The following is a 20146-nucleotide window of genomic DNA, read 5'->3' as shown; positions in this document are numbered from 1 at the left end:
CTTAGAAGTAAGATAGTGGCAAAAAGAGATAATACTAATGCTCTATTTTGTGGTAGTGTGGTCGAGCAGTAGGCTTATCAAAGGAGTAGTGTTAAGCATTTGTTGTACATACATACAGGCAATAAATGAGGAACACACACTCAGAAACAATTCCAGGCCAATAGGTTTTTGTTATAGAAAAATATATTTTCTTAGTTTATTTTAAGAACCACAGGTTCAAATTCTACATGTAATATCTCATTTGAAAGGTATTGCAGGTAAGTACTTTAGGAACTTTGAATAATCACAATAGCATATATACTTTTTACATAAAACACATATAGCTATTTTAAAAGTGGACACAGTGCAATTTTCACAGTTCCTGGGGGAGGTAAAGTATTGTTCGTTCTTGCAGGTAAGTAACCCACGTACAGGGTTCAGATTTGGGTCCAAGATAGCCCACCGTAGGGGGTTCAGAGCAACCCCAAAGTTACCACACCAGCAGCTTAGGGCCGGTCAGGTGCAGAGTTCAAAGTGGTGCCCAAAACGCATAGGCTTCAATGGAGAGAAGGGGGTGCCCCGGTTCCGGTCTGCCAGCATGTATGTACCCGCGTCTTCGGAGGGCAGACCAGGGGGGTTTTGTAGGGCACCGGGGGGGGGACAAGTCCACACAAAAAGTACACCCTCAGCAGCACGGGGGCAGCCGGGTGCAGTGTGTAAACTAGCGTCGGGTTTCCAATGGGAGTCAATGGGAGACCAAGGGGTCTCTTCAGCGGTGCAGGCAGGCAAGGGGGGGGCTCCTCGGGGTAGCCACCACCTGGGCAAGGGAGAGGGCCTCCTGGGAGTCACTCCTGCACTGGAGTTCCGATCCTTCAGGTGCTGGGGGCTGCGGGTGCAGGGTCTTTTCCAGCCGTCGGGATTTTAGAGTCAGGCAGTCGCGGTCAGGGGGAGCCTCGGGATTCCCTCTGCAGGCGTCGCTGTGGGGGCTCAGGGGGGACAACTTTGGTTACTCACAGTCTTGGAGTCGCCGGAGGGTCCTCCCTGAAACGTTGTTTCTTCACCAGTCGAGTCGGGGTCGCCGGGTGCAGTGTTGCAAGTCTCACGCTTCTTGCGGGGATTTGCTGGGGTCTTTAAATCTGCTCCTCTGTAACAAAGTTGCAGTCTTTTTGGAACAGGGCCGCTGTCCTCGGGAGTTTCTTGTCTTTCTTGAAGCAGGGCAGTCCTCTGAGGATTCAGAGGTCACTGGTCCTGGGGAGAGCGTCGCTGGAGCAGGGTTCTTTAGAAGGCAGGAGACAGGCCGGTAGGACTGGGGCCAAAGCAGTTGGTGTCTTCTTTCTTCTTCTGCAGGGGTTTTCAGCTCAGCAGTCCTCTTCTTCGTGTAAGTTGCAGGAATCTAAATTCTTAGGTTCAGGGAAGCCCTTAAATACTAAATGTAAGGGCGTGTTTAGGTCTGGGGGGTTAGTAGCCAATGGCTACTAGCCCTGAGGGTGGGTACACCCTCTTTGTGCCTCCTCCCATGGGGAGGGGGTCACAATCCTATCCCTATTGGGGGAATCCTCCATCTGCAAGATGGAGGATTTCTAAAAGTTAGAGTCACTTCAGCTCAGGACACCTTAGGGGCTGTCCTGACTGGTCAGTGACTCCTCCTTGTTATTCTCATTATTTCCTCCGGCCCTGCCGCCAAAAGTGGGGCCGTGGCCGGAGGGGGCGGGCAACTCCACTAGCTGGAGTGCCCTGCGGTGCTGGAACAAAGGGGGTGAGCCTTTGAGACTCACCACCAGGTGTTACAGCTCCTGCCTGGGGGAGGGGTTAGCATCTCCACCCAGCGCAGGCCTTGTTACTGGCCTCAGAGTGACAAAGGGACTCTCCCCATGGGGCCAGCAACATGTCTCGAGTGTGGCAGGCTGCTAGAACCAGTCAGCCTACACAGGTAGTTGGTTAAAGTTTCTGGGGGCACCTCTAAGGTGCCCTCTGGGGTGTATTTCACAATAAAATGTACACTGGCATCAGTGTGCATTTATTGTGCTGAGAAGTTTGATACCAAACTTCCCAGTTTTCAGTGTAGCCATTATGGTGCTGTGGAGTCCGTGTTTGACAGACTCCCAGACCATATACTCCTATGGCTACCCTGCACTTACAATGTCATGGGTTTGGCTTAGACACTGTAGGGGCACAGTGCTCATGCACTGGTGCCCTCACCTATGGTATAGTGCACCCTGCCTTAGGGCTGTAAGGCCTGCTAGAGGGGTGACTTATCTATACTGCATAGGCAGTGTGAGGTTGGCATGGCACCCTGAGGGGAGTGCCATGTCGACTTACTCGTTTTGTCCTCACCAGCACACACAAGCTGGCAAGAAGTGTGTCTGTGCTGAGTGAGGGGTCCCCAGGATGGCATAAGATATGCTGTAGCCCTTAGAGACCTTCCCTGGCATCAGGGCCCTTGGTACCAGGGGTACCAGTTACTAGGGACTTACCTGGATGCCAGGGTGTGCCAATTGTGGATACAAAAGTACAGGTTAGGGAAAGAACACTGGTGCTGGGGCCTGGTTAGCAGGCATCAGCACACTTTCAATTCAAAACATAGCATCAGCAAAGGCAAAAAGTCAGGGGGTAACCATGCCAAGGAGGCATTTCCTTACACCGGGTCTGACCTACAGACCCGTGGGATCATGGGATTGTGCCAACAATGCCAGGATGGCATAGAGGGGGCAATTCCATGATCTTAGACATGTTACATGGCCATATTCTGAGTTACCATTGTGAAGCTACACATAGGTATTGACCAATGTGTAGTGCACGCGTGTAATGGTGTCCCCGCACTCACAAAGTCCGGGGAATTTGCCCTGAACAATGTGGGAGCACCTTGGCTAGTGCCAGGGTGCCCACCCACTAAGTAACTTTGCACCTAACCTTTACTAAGTAAAGGTTAGACATATAGGTGACTTATACGTTACTTAAGTGCAGTGGTAAATGGCTGTGAAATAATGTGTGCATTATTTCACTCAGGCTGCAGTGGCAGGCCTGTGTGAGAATTGTCAGAGCTCCCTATGGGTGGCAAAATAAATGCTGCAGCCCATAGGGATCTCCTGGAACCCCAATACCCTGGGTACCTTAGTACCATATACTAGGGAATTATAAGGGTGTTCCAGTATGCCAATGTGAATTGGTGAAATTGGTCACTAGCCTGTTAGTGACAATTTGGAAAGAAATGAGAGAGCATAACCACTGAGGTGCTGGATAGCAGAGCCTCAGTGAAACAGTTAGTCATAACACAGGTAACACATTCAGGCGCACTTATGAGCACTGGGGCCCTGGCTGGCAGGGTCCCAGTGACACATACAACTAAAACAACATATATACAGTGAAAAATGGGGGTAACATGCCAGGCAAGATGGTACTGTCCTACACAGAGGGAGAGGGTGTTACACCCTCTCTCAGAGGAAATCCTTTGTTCTGCCTTCCTGGGCCAGGGCTGCCTGGACCCCAGGAGGGCAGAAACCTGTCTGAGGGGTTGGCAGCAGCAGCAGTTGCAGTGGAGACCCCGGAAAGGCAGTTTGGCAGTACCCGGGTTCTGTGCTAGAGACCTGGGGGGATCATGGAATTGTCCCCGCAATGCCAGAATGGCATTGGGGTGACAATTCCATGATCTTAGACATGTTACATGGCCATGTTCGGAGTTACCATTGTGACTCTGTACATAGGCAGTGACCTATGTACAGTGCACACGTGTAATGGTGTCCCCGCACTCACAAAGTCTGGGGAATTTGCCCTGAACGATGTGGAGGCACCTTGGCTAGTGCCAGGGTGCCCACACACTAAGTAACTTTGCACCCAACCTTCACTTGGTGAAGGTTAGACATACAGGTGACTTATAAGTTACTTAAGTGCAGTGGTAAATGGCTGTGAAATAACATGGACGTTATTTCACTCAGGCTGCAGTGGCAGGCCTGTGTAAGAATTGTCAGAGCTCCCTATGGGTGGCAAAAGAAATGCTGCAGCCCATAGGGATCTCCTGGAACCCCAATACCCTGGGTACCTCAGTACCATATACTAGGGAATTATATGGGTGTACCAGTATGCCAATGTGAACTGGTAAATTTAGTCACTAGCCTGTTAGTGACAGATTTGGAAAGCAGAGAGAGCATAACCACTGAGGTTCTGGTTAGCAGAGCCTCAGTGAGACAGTTAGTCATCACACAGGTAACACATACAGGGCACATACTTATGAGCACTGGGGCCCTGCCTGGCAGGGTCCCAGTGACACATAGACTAAATCAAAATATATACAGTGAAATATTGGGGTAACATGCCAAGCAAGATTGTACTTTCCTACACCGACTACCTAACACCTGATGGACGATGTCTTCAACTTGTTTCCCATCACTGGCAAAATATCACAACTAATCAATGGGGTTTGGATATTAGCCAACATGGTTACTGTTTGGAGCTCAGTTCCACACCTCCAAACATCCTTCCTCGCACTTGCATGCTTTCAGCAGACTATATCATTCTGCTCAAACAGGATTTGTAGGCCTTATTAGCCAAATGAGTGATAGAACCAGTTCCTCCACTTCATCCAGGAACAGGGGTGTATTCACTATATTCAATATACTTTCTCATTACCAATAAGGATGGCTCCTTAAGACCTATTCTAGATCTCAGACCTGTAAACCATTTCATCTTATCAGAAGATTTTCATATGGTCACGCTTCAAGACGTGATCCCACTGCTTCAACGAGGCGACTTTCCCTGAGCACTGGAGCTAAAGGATGCCTGCTTTAACATTCCAGCACATTGTAAATACCTCAGATTTGTGATAGCAGGACAACATTACGGATTTAAAGTACTCAGGGTCCAAACGGCCCCAAGAGTGTTCACAACATTCCTAGCAGTTGTCACAGCTCGCTTGCGCAGGCAAAACAATTAATGTCTTTCCATAACTAGACAACTGGCTCATCAATGCCAGTACCCCACACAATGTTTGCATCACACTCAGGTCACCAAAGGCTTGCTTCAACAACCAGGTTTCACTGAATTTTCAACAACTGCACCTCATGGGCCATTCTCAACACACAGTTGGGACCAGCCTACACCAATGCATCAAGGACGCAAAACTGTCCGACACATCGCTCTCATTTTAGCCCCAATTACCAAGTCACAGTAAAATGTGTCATGAGGCTTCTTTGCATGATGGTCACTTGCACTGCCATTGTGCCACATTCCAGTCTTCACATGTGTCCGTTGCATCTTTTCACGCCAATGGTCTCAGGCACAGGGTCGTCTAGAGAATCTCGTGTCTCTGCAGTGGTGAAACAAGAGCTCTTGAAGGGGCGGCCTTTCCTAGACCCTGTTCCACAGATCATTCTGACAACAGATGCCTCTCAGACAGGGTGGGGTGCTCACCTTCAGGATCTCACAGTCCAGGGTTTTTGGGATCGCACACATCGAACTGGAGCTTCTAGCTGTTTACCTAGCACTCAAAGCATTCATAGTTCACCTCATCAACAAGGCAGTCGTCATACGCACAGACAACATGTCAACCATGTATTGTGGGCAAAAACTAGGCGATACTCTCTCTGCAGCTGTCTCATCTTTCACAGATAATTTGGCAATGAGCCATTTATCACAACATTTACCTGTTAGCAGAACACCTCCCAGGAATACACAACAATTTTGCCGACCTCCTCAGCAGGATGTGACAAGTCCACGAGAGTGAACTCCACCCTCGAGTCCTGCTTCCCGATTTCCAAAAGTGGGGTTTTCCAGACATAGACCTATTTGCAACAAGAGAAACCTCAAAATGCCCACACTTTGCCTCCAGGTTACTGCACCCCCAGTCCAAGGGCAATGCTCTATGGATGTATTGGTCAGGGATATTTGGCTACGCTTTTCCACCTCTCCCTCTCTTTCCGTATCTGGTTCGGCAACTCAGGCAAACGTCTCTCACGTTGTTACTTGTGGGCCAGGGAGCCATGGTTCACCACTCTGCTATAACTATCAGTGGTTCCTCCAGAGAAGCTTTGCCTCCCCGCGGACCAACTCGCTCAGAACCATGCTCAAATCAGGCACCCAAGGAATTGAAGCTTGCAATTTGGCTTCTGAAGTCATAGAGTTTAGATACCTTAAACGTACCTCAAGAATGTATGGCTATTCTTATGGAGGCATGTAGGCCTACTACTAGAGCATGCTGTGCAGCAAAGTAGAAATGATTTGTCTGCTATTGCATGTCATAACGATGGGACCCCTTCAAAGTGTCAGTGTAAAATATTATTTTATGTCTTCTTCGTTTACAGAAGGCAAACTTAGCATACACTCCTATAAGGTTACACTTACCTTCAAAACAGACATTCTTTTTAAAATCCCAGTCATTAAAGCTTCTATGGACGGACCTAAGAGTGTACCTTCTTGGAACCACCATTTGAACCTCTACATTCACGTCCTTTGTAATTCCTGTCTTAAAACGTGCATTGTTAGTTGCCGTCATTTCCCTTAGACGTGTAAGTGAGCTCTATGTCTTAACCTTGATAGAACCCTTTTCTCAAATACACAAGGATAAAGTAGTTTTTTGCACCAATCCAAAATTTATACCAAAAGTGGTATCTGCATTTCATCAGAATCAAACTATTGAGTTCCCAGTCTTTTCTCCGAACCATGATTCTGTTGCTGAAAGAGCCCTCCACGCATTAGATGTGAAAAGAACGCTTTATGTTCTACATTGATAGAACAAAAACATTTAGAAAAATTAAACAACTTTTTGTTACCTTTTCTCCTCCACACAGTCAATTCTATTACTGAATCCAGTATGTCAAATGTATCCAGACTTGCTATGCTTAAGCAAAAAGACGACAAAACTATCCTCCTACAGCACACTCCACTCGTAAAAAAAAAAAGGAGCATCTGTGGCTTTTTTAGGTAACATACCCATAGCTGACATATGTAAGGCAGCTACATGGGCTACACCACATACATACATGCCCCTCCTCGGACACCTGTGTCCATTACGGTCTTTTCCAGATACTCACAAGCACGGGCATTTAATTCTTATTACGCTTACAGTACATTCCATTCTCACCCAACTGCGGGAAAATAATCTTACAATGGAGTTGATGCCCATGCGCATTACCAGCTAGAGAAAAAGTCGCTATACCTCCTGATTCGAATGACTTTTTAAAGAAAATACAACAACTTGCAACCTTCCAAACCCAACACACTAGATGGTGGAAGCATGCAGAGAATGTGTATCCCCTTAGGCCCGGGGACCACCACCTCTCCGGGGCTATGTACTTTGGAGGGTACTATGCGGCCCGCCACGTGGAGCCATTAATGGCCCTGGGGAAAGCCACCCCCCCAGGGCCGGCTCCTGTTATGTCCCGGGGTGCCCACCTCCGGGACATAACTGTTTGCTTTTGCTTGGTGGGAGCTGACAGCTCCCACCAAGCAAAAGCAAACAAAGTCCACTTTCTGACAGCAGGATCTGTAAAACAAGTCACGCTGCCAGAATGAGGAGCTTTCATCTGTTTTCCATGCATGCAAATTTGCGTACAGGGAAGACCGATGAAATCATTGCTCCAGCAAGCAGGGAGCTACTATAAAAAGCAGCTCTTCGTGTGCTTGAGCAATGCAAGCTGGGACTGCATGGGAGGCCTTGAGACTCCCCCACAGTCCCAGATAGCATGTAGAGGGCAAAAAAACAAAAAAAAACATAAAAACAAATGGATGGGAGCGCGGGAGGCCTTGAGCCCCCCGTAGCCTGAGAGACAGGCTGCGGCCAACTTTCGGCGTGCATGGTCAAAGGTTCGTGTGCAGAGTAAGGTTTGGTAGTTAAGGGGTTGGCTGCAGGCCAGGCCTTACTGTCAACCCCTGCCACGCACGGTGCAAGGTTGGGTGCCTATAGGGGTTGGCCTCAGGCCTGGATGCAGGCCAGGCCCTGTGGCCAAACGCCAACGCACATGGCCAAAGGCCGTGTGTGGCGATGGTCGGTTTAACGTATAGTCATGAAAAATACTATACGTTAAAAAAAAAAAAATAGACATTCAATGGAAAAAAAACAAAGGTTACAGGGACGTTATAGTTAGGCTCACGTTTTAAACGTATGAAACCATAGAAATTCACCTATTATAGGTAGTAATCTCAAGTAACTATAACTCGTGCCCTAAGATAACTATAACTCGCACCCTCTCCATGCACTGCTAATTGCACCACAAATTACGGCACTCATGACATCTTTGATAACATCACTGATGATATCAATAAAACATTTGCAGTAACATTTTTGAAGAAAAAACTGTGCCTGGCCGGGGCGCGAATTATAGTTGCCTTAGGGCACGTGTTATAGTTACTCTAACGGGTGAATTTCTTTGGTTTTGTACATTTAAAATGTGAGCCTGACTGTAATGTCCCTGTAACTTTTGTTTTTTTAAGTAAATCTCAATTTTTTTTCATTCAAGAACCAAAAATATCTACAAGGTGCGTGCAAATAGGTGAGTATAGATTCAGTATTCTTAACTCCACATATATGCACCTTGAAGATATATATATATATATCGCCAAGGTTCATATATGTGGAGTTAAATATAGTAAAACTGCTTACCTATTCAAACGTACTTCCACAATATTTTTATCCTCTTTATTCTTGACATGATATTTGGTCCACAATATTTTTGTTACTGATATTTTATCTTTATCCCATTATGGTTAGGTGGAATGGTCATTTAAAACGTAACATTTTAAACTAAGAAAACCACTGAAATTCACCAGTTATAATTATCCGAAGTAATCAACTTGTTCCCAAAAGTAACTATAACTCGCTCCCCCGCCATGGACAGTGTTGTCATCAATTATGTCATTTCAGATGTTGCACTCATATTATCAATGATGTCATTGATGACCAAAGGTTATATTCTTGGCACGCAGTGAAAAAATAATCCATTATATTTTATAAGTGTACTGAACCCCACATAGAATGAGTAATACTTCTAACATGTGCATAAAAGCTATTGTTCCACATTGTGTCTGTGTACTAAATTGATTTTAACAACATATTAAACCAGTAATATGTATTTCAATGAAGCCTTAATAAACAAGTGCCATTTGACTAAGGCCCTGTATTCTAGGGTCAGGGGTCATCTTGTGCCCTGGTGATAGGTGGGCTCCATCACTGGGCATGCAGAAGTGATTCAGTTCTTTTCATTGTGCAGTTGGTGGTCCCCGTTCAGAAGCCAAGGCATGTGGGTGAAGGATTGACACTGGGAACGGTGCGAGAGCGAGTACAGGCAGACATACATGTGGCGTCCATGTTGTATGTTGCTGCACGCGTCACAACTGATGAATTATCTATATTAACAAAAAACGTAAGACCATTGTCACATACAAGACCTAGATGTATAGAAAAGTCTGAGAAAAGATCTTCAGTAATTTGCGCGGCCTTGAACAAACATACTAAACTCACTTGTGGCGTGCTGCATTCCTTCTAAATTAATAGTAAATAAGAACACACATGACCGAGGCTCCAAAAAGCAGCTATTACCAAAGACTTTAAAGTTACACTAAATTTATAATGATATAAAAAAAACAACAAACATTATTTGCACTTCATTTTAAGAAGCAATTCATGCATTGATATGTCAATAAAATTGCAGCCTTAGCAAAATTATAATTAATTTAAAATGAATGATTTTTATAATAACCGGAACACATAATGTAACCTTTTACATTTGATTACCCAAATGAAGACATAAACCTGCTTGTAAACTCATAGAAACCTCTGCACTGACAGACATTTTTTGTTTGAGGGCAAAGGGTGAAAACCTTGAATCTTTGTTCCATGTTGTAACGCAATTTCCAAAAAACAGGGAAGGAATCTGTATATCAAAACACCACCAGCAATATTCCATCTTCAACATCTGGTGGTGTTTGGGGATCGTTCCTTCTGTGTCTTAGAAATAAAATATCTCTCTTAAAAGTACTATTAATATCTCACCTTCTTGTATCTTTTTATGATTCCAAGCACATAAACATAATTTTTCCTCAATTTTCTGTTGGCCTTTTTGCTGGCGCCTTATTGACCTCATTCTGCAGTTTTCTCACACGTTGCCTTGAGGGTGATACGAGTTAACAAGGGATCTGTTTTCAGAATGCATGGCACAGGCAGCCGCAGGACCATACCCAAGCAGTGTCCTTGCAAGTACTGTCAGGGGGCACCAGGGACTGGTATTTTTCATCTCAGGTTCCATCTGGTGAAAGAATTTCACAGTGTCACACCAAACTCAACCAGACACCATCAAGGTGGAGAGCAATCTTAAATCCTACTTCTTGGCTATTCAGCATTGAATAACTAGAACTTGATTCCTCCCCTCCCCCCAACCAGAAAACTGCTTTAAATTCTGAAAGTAATGCCATATTGTGCTGTAAATTTCCTTATAATAACAAATTGACCATTTTTACCCAATGATTTAAACTCATTTCTTGAATGTCTCAGTGACATTGCACCTTGAGGCGGTAAAGGTGTCTTGTGATGTTATCACCACTGCTCAGTGTTGTCACGTCTTGCATGTTTCACCTCCCTGATGTGTGCCACGACCATGAGTTCCTTCCTTGTTACGTAGGATACCAAACTTTACCTTCTAAGAGTTGTGCATTTTTGTTTTTCTATGTTGAAAGCATGAACGTTTTTTCTCTCTTGTAGGGTGACCGAGAGGACCCAAGTGCGGAAAGCAGCAGCGCAGAGGAAGAGTTCTATGATGCTGAAGAAGAGGCCAAACTGATAAAGTGACACTTGAACTGCCAAAGAGTGCTCTCTGCGAGCATCCCTTTGGGCCCTCTGCCCATCGACCAATCTGGGACTACCTGAGCGGCCTTGACCGGCTTCTGGGGCTGCTCTGCTCCGTTGCGTGCTTGAGGTTCAAGGAACTATTCGCAACCTCTTTATTTAAAAGTAACGTCCGTGACGACCAGCGAAAAAAGACTGCTATGCAACAGAATGTCTATTTTTATAAATCCAGTAGTTGCCAGTTATTTGCAGAGACCTCATGATCGAAAAAGGCCCCTTGCGATAGTACGAGTTAGAGAGCAATAGACGTCTTACAGTTAATGTGGTGCCTTCACCTGTGGGGGATGTAAGCTGCGCTTTTGATGTGATCACGAATATGTGGCATTTCTCAGTTTTCCAGTCTGCTATTTTGCGTAGATTCACGTGCTTATTCCCCATCATCCAACAAGGTGCAAGCCAGAGAATAACTTGACCAGTGATTGTGGATTGACGGGAGATTCAAGGTTGAAGAACCATTGCTCCATGTCTGTGACTTCGGGCCTGATTTAAACATTGGCGGATGGGTTACTCCATCACAATGGTGGCGGTTATTCCGTTGGCCAAAATCTAAATCTTATAGGATATAATTGGATTTAGATTTCAGCGGCCGGAATATCCGTCACTGTTGTGACCGAGTAACCCATCCGCTGAAATCTAAATCAGGCCCTTTGACTTGGCTCTTTCTGAGACAATGTTGCCACTCAAAATGTCCAGTGCTGAGAGGGCCGTCGTGTAGGGATAAACAGCAAGTTAAAGGGGAGACGGTGGTTCGGCAGGCATACCTTGGCTTCCCATCTGGCTTCAACCACAAGCGCACGTCGGTTCCAGCGGTATCTCGCTGCACCAGGATGTGCTGTACTGAAAGAGGCTCTGCTTGTGGTAATCGTCGATCTGATGGTGGCTTCCATTAGCATGGGGTGCTTCTTGTCGTATAGAGAGGCCAATACGTACAACGGCGTTGCAGGTAGCGAGTACTGCCAGACATCCCGTCTCTTTTCCTGGACATCCCTCTCATGTAAGAGCCTTCACTCTACTAGCACCTTCATAGTGCCCACTGGTATATACACTTCTTTTCCCATAATGCCCCTGTGTTTTTAAGCCTTCTATCGTTAGGCGCTGTAATTGCTAGTAGGATTAGCGGAATGGACCAGTGGATAGTGGGACAGGCAACCACGAGAAGACACATTCTGCATATACGCTATCTCTTGTTGCAAGAGCAGCGTCGCCTATGGCTACAGATGGAGAGCAGACCTGTATTTCCATAGAGCGTCACAAAATGGGCCTCGCTGTTCACAGGTGGTAAATCCCGTGTATGTACTCACTTCCTCTGTGCGTATCTTTTCATCCATTCCCTCACCTACACATTCCTTTGGGGTCTTTTTTTGTTCCGTCTCTGTTCCCGTGCGTAGCCCTGCAGATCAGCTTCCTTTACCTGTAAACACTCCCCGTATTTACTGCATCCAGGTAATTCTGCCCTTATTCCCCTAGTTGTTTCTATATCACCCTGGGCCCAGCAACTCCTGCACGTTTTCCCTCTTTTAAGTTAGCCCTGGTGCATGATCTGCTGGATCTGTCTCCACTCATTCATTGTTCTCTCACTCCAGTACACAAGCTGTTCAGTCTGCTTCCTCTAGAGAGGTGTCGCAGGGTACCGCCAGCTGTTGCAGTACAGAGGACTGATCATAGAATTGTAGCTCATGTCAGTGTGTCACAGGTTACCGCCAGCTGCTGCAGTACAGAGGACTGATCATAGAATTGTAGCTCATGTCAGTGTGTCATAGGGTACCGCCGGCTGCTGCAGTACAGATGACTGATCATAGAATTGTAGCGCATGTCAGTGTGTCATAGGGTACCGCCAGCTGCTGTAGTACAAAGGACTGATCATAGAATTCTAGCTATCAGTGTGTCGTAGGGTAACACCAGCTACACCAGTACAGAGGACTAATCTAGAATTCTAGCTGATGTCAGTGTGTTGCAGGGTTCCGCCAGCTGCTGCAGCAGTATAGAGGACTGATCTGCTCGTCGAATTCTAGCTGATGTCAGTGTGTCGCTGGGTACCGCCAGCTGCAGCTGTACAGAGTTGACCTATCGTCGAATTCTAGCTCATGTCAGTGTGTCGTAGGGTACCGCCATCTGCTGCAGCAGTACAGAGGACTGATCATAGAATTGTAGCTCATGTCAGTGTGTCGTAGTGTACCGCCATCTGCTGCAGCAGTACAGAGGACTGATCATAGAATTGTAGCTCATGTCAGTGTGTCACAGGGTACCGCCAGCTGCTGCAGTACAGAGGACTGATCATAGAATTGTAGCTCATGTCAGTGTGTCGTAGGGTACCGCCATCTGCTGCAGCAGTACAGAGGACTGACCATAGGATTGTAGCTCATGTCAGTGTGTTGAGGGGATCGCCAACTGCAGCAGTACAGAGACTGATCGTCGAATTCTAGCTGATGTCAGTGTGTTGCGGGTTCCACCAGCTGCTACAGGAGTATAGAGGACTGATTGTAGACACAACAGCTCAGAAGGAAGCACTAGCAGCTCTTGTGTGGTTTTCAGATAGCTTACAGCTTCTGCAGCAGTTTAATGGAGAACCTCAGGTTCATTGGCCGAACCAGAGGCCAGTTTCCCAAATCCTGCATCTGTCGTGCACCTGGGCAGGACATTGAGAGATAATGGTGGGACCAAGCGGTTGCCTTCGCGTGCATTGGACTATCTAAAGCTACCTCATGCATTATTTCTGCTAAATATGTGCCTGGAGATTAATATTCATTTGGATCAACAGCTAAAGAGGAGAGATGCCAGGTTTGTTATACAGTGAAACAAGGTAAAGGTTGTTTTGTTCTTTTGTTTTGTTTTTTTACATATTTATTGAAGCTCCAGCCATCGCTGCCTTGAAGGGAGGTGTTTGGCTATTGTAAAATTTTATTTCATTTTACAATTGTTTTAACAGGCTTTTCCCATCTGTTGCATATGGGACTGCCTTTAACCCCACTCCCCCCTCCCCAGGCAGAATGGTTCAATGGACTGTCAGTGACATGTAGACGTTCACCTCTAAGATGGAATTTATAAGTAACCCCTCTCCCCACGCCCTCTTCCCTGCATTGGAAGTGTATGGACAGTCTGGAATGTTCTGGTTCCATTGCTCAAAGTTGAGCGTGATATGGAGGGAAACACGCTGGGTCACTCACTCTTACCCCGCTCGACCCTACAAATGCCAGTGTCTTTAGTCGGAGGATGGAGTGCTTAGGAGTTCTGTGCATAATTGCCCTCGAGTCTTCCCTTCAAGGGCACAGCCAAACATCAGACCCTCCAGACGCATAGGATAAATGCTTGTCTAATAGAAAAAATTAGATAACATTACATGTGCTATCAAAAATATTTTGTTTACAAAAGTGAAGATTTACTTTGCAAAGTTCCTACGCACAATAATAAAGGAAATATACTGTTTTGAAAGGGAGTGATGTCCTTTTGTGTACTGCATTAAGTATTATCTGCTGAGCACACTTCCAACAAAAAAATTTCATGGGGTCGTAGACATTGTTTGATAAACTAACCGCATGCATGATCTTTGCCCATTACTGGGGTCTGGTACAGTCAGTAACACTGTGTACTGGTGAGTATGGACTCTGCATTCATAGCAGCAGGCCGTCACTCCGGCACAGCCATAATGCTCCACAGGTGAGGATGGACTTGTCCATTCACAGCAGCAAGGTGTCACTCCAGCACAGACGGTAATGCTCCACAGGTGAGGATGGACTTGTCCATTCACAGCAGCAAGGTGTCACTCCGGCACAGACGGTAATGCTCCACAGGTGAGGATGGACTTGTACATTCACAGCAGCAGGCTCTCACTCCGGCACAGACTGTAATGCTCCACAGGTGAGGATGGACTTGTACATTCACAGCAGCAGGCTGTCACTCCGGCACAGCCGTAATGCTCCACAGGTGAGGATGAACCTGTACTTTCACAGCAGCAAGGTGTCACTCCGGCACAGACAGTAATGCTCCACAGGTGAGGATGGACCTGTACTTTCACAGCAGCAGGCTGTCACTCCGGCACAGACGGTAATGCTCCACAGGTGAGGATGGACTTGCACATTCACAGCAGCAAGGTGTCACTCCGGCACAGCCATAATGCTCCACAGGTGAGGATGGACTTGTACATTCACAGCAGCAGGCTGTCCCTACGGCACAGACGGTAATGCTCCACAGGTGAGGATGGACTTGTACATTCACAGCAGCAGGCTGTCACTCCGGCACAGACAGTAATGCTCCACAGGTGAGGATGGACTTGTACATTCACAGCAGCAAGGTGTCACTCCAGCACAGCCATAATGCTCCACAGGTAAGGATGGACTTGTACATTCACAGCAGGAGGCTGTCACTCCGGCACAGACAGTAATGCTCCACAGGTGAGGATTGACTTGTACATTCACAGCAGCAAGGTGTCACTCCGGCACAGACGGTAATGCTCCACAGGTGAGGATGGACTTGTACATTCACAGCAGCAAGGTGTCACTCCGGCACAGACGGTAATGCTCCACAGGTGAGGATGGACTTGTACATTCACAGCAGCAGGCTGTCACTCCGGCACAGACGGTAATGCTCCACAGGTGAGGATGGACTTGTACATTCACAGCAGCAGGCTGTCACTCCGGCACAGACGGTAACGCTCCACAGGTGAGGATGGACTTGTACATTCACAGCAGCAAGGTGTCACTCCGGCACAGACAGTAACGCTCCACAGGTGAGGATGGACCTGTACATTCACAGCAGCAAGGTGTCACTCCGGCACAGACAGTAATGCTCCACTGGTGAGGATGGACTTGTACATTCACAGCAGCAGGCTGTCACTCCAGCACAGACAGTAATGCTCCACAGGTGAGGATGGACTTGTACATTCACAGCAGCAGACTGTAACCCTGGCCCGGCACAGACAGTAATGCTCTTGAGGCGAGGATGGACTAGTACATTCACAGCCCAGCAGAGACAGCAATGCACCACAGGCAATGGATGTGTCCATTCACAGCAGCAGGCTATCACTCTAGCACTTTAAGCTTCAGCTCCTTTCAGCCCTTTGTTGGTCATTGTGGCTCTTTTCCGGTGAGACTGACCCTTGTTTCCTGAAGTTTCTGAGCTGCGGTTATTCCTTATTCCTGTTCCTGCGCTTTAGCTATCCTTCTTCTTGAACTGGCACTTCCCGCAGTGCTGCTTGACTCCTGAGCCTCAGCTATTCCTTGCTCTATTTCTGCCTGCTGTGTTTCCTTGTATGTTTTTTACATGCTTTCTGCCACGTGTGCCCTGGTTTATCCTTCTTTCCTGTTAAGCACTCCTCCTTGCTAGCTCCCTGTCTGTTGTGGTCTTGTTTAGTTCTACATCCTTGCTGTTACTGCCATACGTGTTCCTGTTTGATCGCCAGGATCCGTGGGCTCAGCTGACAACCTCGGTGGTGTTTCTTGTCCACTGTGAGTCTTGTCTTCCAGTTACTTTTAAAACATCACCATAGGGTCAGACCCAAAGACCCTGCCTTCGCTTGTATATCCAATATATGGGTATTAGCAGTCGGACTCTGTAACAGCAATTGTGGGTGAGGAACTTACTGAGCTTCAGTCCTACTGTGTGGAGCTCATGAGTGCTTTACCCCACATTCCCTCTATTGTTTATGCCAGTGGTTCCCAAACTTTTTCGATCCCCGGCTCCTTTGACCTATTGGCCGTGTTGGCCACGGCTCCCCATTATGTTACTTTTTTTTGGCGGGTGGGGGAACGTAATCCCAGCCTGTACCTACACTATTTACAGTTTGACTTCTTAATTCTCTCGTTCAGGTTCCTGAAAACCATTTATTTTAAATTATTTCTTTTCTTTTGTCATAGGGATATTATTAATGGTACTCTGGCGCCCTCCGCTGGTCACAATAATTAATGCAGGGGGTTTTGTTTCCAAAACCACGGTGAAAAGCTACCGATTAAAAGCACCTCCGAGTGGTTTCCAGACTGTGTGCGGCGCCCCTGGCTAATTTTGACGGCGCACCAAGGAGTTTGGGAACCACTGGTTTATGCTGTTGTATATCTTGCACAATCGTCCTCGGGTGTTCGCCTGGGTGCTACATTGCTTCTTGAATACATGGTCTTTCTGAGCCTTATCGCTCTTATTCCCTTGACTAGAGCTTCACTTTTGGATCCTCTCTCTTTGACTCTGTGGGTGATCTTGGGCAGCTCTGTGCCATTATTCTGCCTCCTTTGTCTTCCCTAACACCAGTCTGGCCAGCACCCCTGACAGTTCCTGACGCAAACTCAGTACAATATTCAAACTCAGAAAGCACAGAATCAACTGTTTTCATATCGCAATCATCAGAAACCACCCCAAGTGTTATAGTCATAGAGACTTTGAATACATATGGAATTTGAATCATTTCCATCGGCTTGAAGCTATTGAATGACACTTTCTCCCAAACAATCCCAACAGGAATTGGTATAGTTGAAATGTTCACTAGGGACAAGTCTCTGCGGCTTCAAAACCTCATCCACCAGTTCAGCAGCAGAGCATTCAGAAAGATAATGACCATGTATCAGCAATCTCAGAACCATTCGAAAGAAGGAAGGCAAGCACAGATAACAGTAACCATACAATTCCATGGACGAATCAGATGGTTCGTTTTAAGCCAATTGAATAGCTTACGTGCTGTTGATACAGATGCAGTTTTCCTTATAACCAGACAGTGGTAGTAGAGTGACAGTTCTGGTACCGTCAGGACTGGAACTGGTGCTCGATATGATGGGCCAAATTCCTTTTTTAAAGCAATCTTTTCACGCCCTAGATCCCCAACCTTTGGAATCTAGCCGGTGGATGTTGTTGGTGAATCTCTCATTCCTGAGGTGGCAGCACATGCAGATGAGTTTTCATCACGGAACTGTTGTAATTCCTGCAAGACAGTGACACGTTCATTTATGTTAAAAGGTGTGTCATCATCCAACCTCTTCCTGGAACAGGAAATTGCAGCAACAGAAGCCGTGGATACTGCTGACTTGGTTGCTTCATAAGCCAAAGTGTACCCTGCAATGTGTATTCCTACACGTTGATGACCCATTGTATGTGCTACATGGGTATTTGGTAGCGTCTCCTTTAGAACTACCACCTTCCCCCACAGGAGTGTGTTTGATGGTGTTCCCTTTTGAAGTGCTGAACCCATTCTGACGTCAGTAATGCAGGTATTCAATAAAGGACTGGATGCAATAGTACGAACCACACACAGTGTTAAGAGATAAGGACCTGTCTGTTCCAGTGCCAATAATACAGCCTTAAGCTCTACCAGTTGTGCAGTGCAGTCCCCTAAGGTCTGCATGTATGTGTTTTAAGGAGGAAATTGCCATCCCTCATGGAACCACTCGTAGCCGTGCAAGTGGCAGAGTATTGTTTTGTGCCTACTGCTGGTTGTGCTGAACCATCAGTGTAGATGATCATTTGGTATTGATCAAGAGGCAAATGTTTGTAGGTATTGGGTATTCAAGCTCCTATTGCAGAAACTCTTGTGTCTGAAGTTTTGGATCAAAAACATAATCAGTTTCAGTGGCAGTCAGAGAGGTGGCATTGTATCCAACGTGGATATAATGCTTTTGCATGTAGGAACGCTAGCTTTTGTCACAGCCTCTAAGGCTGGTATTGGGGTCACAGCAACAACGTGTTTCCCCTGGGCCAGAGGTTTCTCTTTTAGGACATCCATCTGAACAGCAGTCAGAATTTTCTCAGTTGGAGCAAAGCGTTGTTCAGCTGTTGAATACAGATGTGATTTGTATGCTATGGGGACGGTATCACCTTCATTGAGTGTTACATAGGTGAACCCAATGGCACCAGAAATTACTCTGATGACCAAGTTTGTTTTGTTTTCACGGGTGTTAGAAATGGGGTCTCTAGTTAGCAGTCGGTTTGCACCCTGTCCAAGTAGGGACCCTCACTCTAGTCAGGATAAGGGAGATACCCGCTCAGATAACCCCTGCTCACCCCCTAGGTAACTTGGCACAAGCAGTCTGGCTTATCTCAGAAACAATGTGTAAAGCATTTGCACATAACACACAGTAATAAGTGAAAACACTACAAACGGACACCACACCGGTTTTAGAAAAATAGCCAATATTTATCTATATAAAACAAGACCAAATACGATAAAAATCCAACATACAGTAATAAAAATATGAATTCTGCAAGATTTACTCAAAAATACAGTTCAGGCCTGCCGCAGCGTTGCAGACCAGCTACGGTGTCGGGAAGACCCACAAACAGTACCTTGGATTTGCAGGGCATCGCGATACTTGCGGTGAGCTCCGGAGAGCGGCTTCGCTGACATCGCTGTGTCGGTTCCGGAGTTGGTGCAGAAGTAGTCGGGCCCTTGAGGTCACATGCGTTGTGGATCGAACTTCAGGCTGAAGAAGTCAGGTGTGCCAGCGTGGATGGCGTCGGGTCTGCAGTGCGAAGCGGGACAATGCGACATGCGGTGCCCACAGGTCACGGTGCAGGCAGCGGCTCGGTGACGACGTCCAGCGGCGTCGATGAGACCAGGGCTGCGGTGTGAAGCGGGGTGGTGCGATGTGCGGTCCCCATAGGTCACGGTGCAGGCAGCGGCATCATCGTTGTTGAAGCGCTGTCGTCTGTAGGCCCAAGCTAGCGGTGCGGGACGGTGCTTCGTGACCCTCACGAGCCATGCCCACAGGCCATGGTGCAGGCAGGATGCCTGGTGACGACACAGGAGTCGGTGATGCTGGCGCCGGTGTCAGCAGGAGCGGCGGCATCGGGGATGCCCAGGTTGCGGTATAAGCAGGCAATGCCGGAGTGCGGAGCCCACAGGTCGCGGTGCGAGCAACGGCTTGGTGACGTCAGCCGATGATGGCGTCGGGGAGACCAGGGTCTCAGTGCGAATCGGGGCAATGTGACTTTGCAAGGTGTCAGCAGATCACGGTGCAGGCCAGTGGCGTCCTTGGCGGCACAGTGGTTTCTCCTCTTGAACAGCAAAAAACACACAGTTCCCAGTGCTGCAGGTCGAGGACACTGAAGTCTTTGGTGTCCCTGAGACTTCCAACAGGAGGCAAGCTCTACTCCAAGCCCTGGGACAATTTTCTCAAGCAGGACCTTTGCACTCTTTTCAGGCGGAAGCAGCAACTGCAGGCCAGTCCAGCAAAGCAGCACAGAAAAGGGACAGTACTCCTCCTTCAGCTCTTCTCCTGGGCAGAGGTTCCTCTTGATTCCAGAAAGATTCTAAAAGTCTGGGGTTTTGGGTCTTCTTATACACAGTTCTGTCTTTGAAGTTGGCATACTTCAAAGCAAAGTCTCAAGTGTTTGCAAGATCCTTCCTTGGCCAGGCCAGGCCCCAGA

At 47.0% G+C, this 20146-nt stretch overlaps 1 protein-coding gene across 1 annotated transcript in view; it reads left to right on the top strand.

Annotated features, from left to right (window-relative positions):
* Nucleotides 1-14236, top strand: part of SLC22A15 (solute carrier family 22 member 15) — a 224714-nt gene extending 210478 nt beyond the window's left edge. Inside the window, exon 12 of the mRNA XM_069202976.1 lies at nucleotides 10664-14236. Within this exon, the coding sequence (XP_069059077.1) occupies nucleotides 10664-10750 (87 nt within the window). The 3' untranslated portion in view covers nucleotides 10751-14236. The remainder of the gene's footprint in view (nucleotides 1-10663) is intronic.
* Nucleotides 14237-20146: the final 5910 nt, after the last annotated feature.

This window comes from Pleurodeles waltl, chromosome 8 (assembly GCF_031143425.1).
Source record: "Pleurodeles waltl isolate 20211129_DDA chromosome 8, aPleWal1.hap1.20221129, whole genome shotgun sequence".
NCBI lineage: Eukaryota > Metazoa > Chordata > Amphibia > Caudata > Salamandridae > Pleurodeles > Pleurodeles waltl.
Note: the sequence above shows the minus strand (reverse complement) of the source record. Positions and strands in the feature narration are given on the sequence as shown.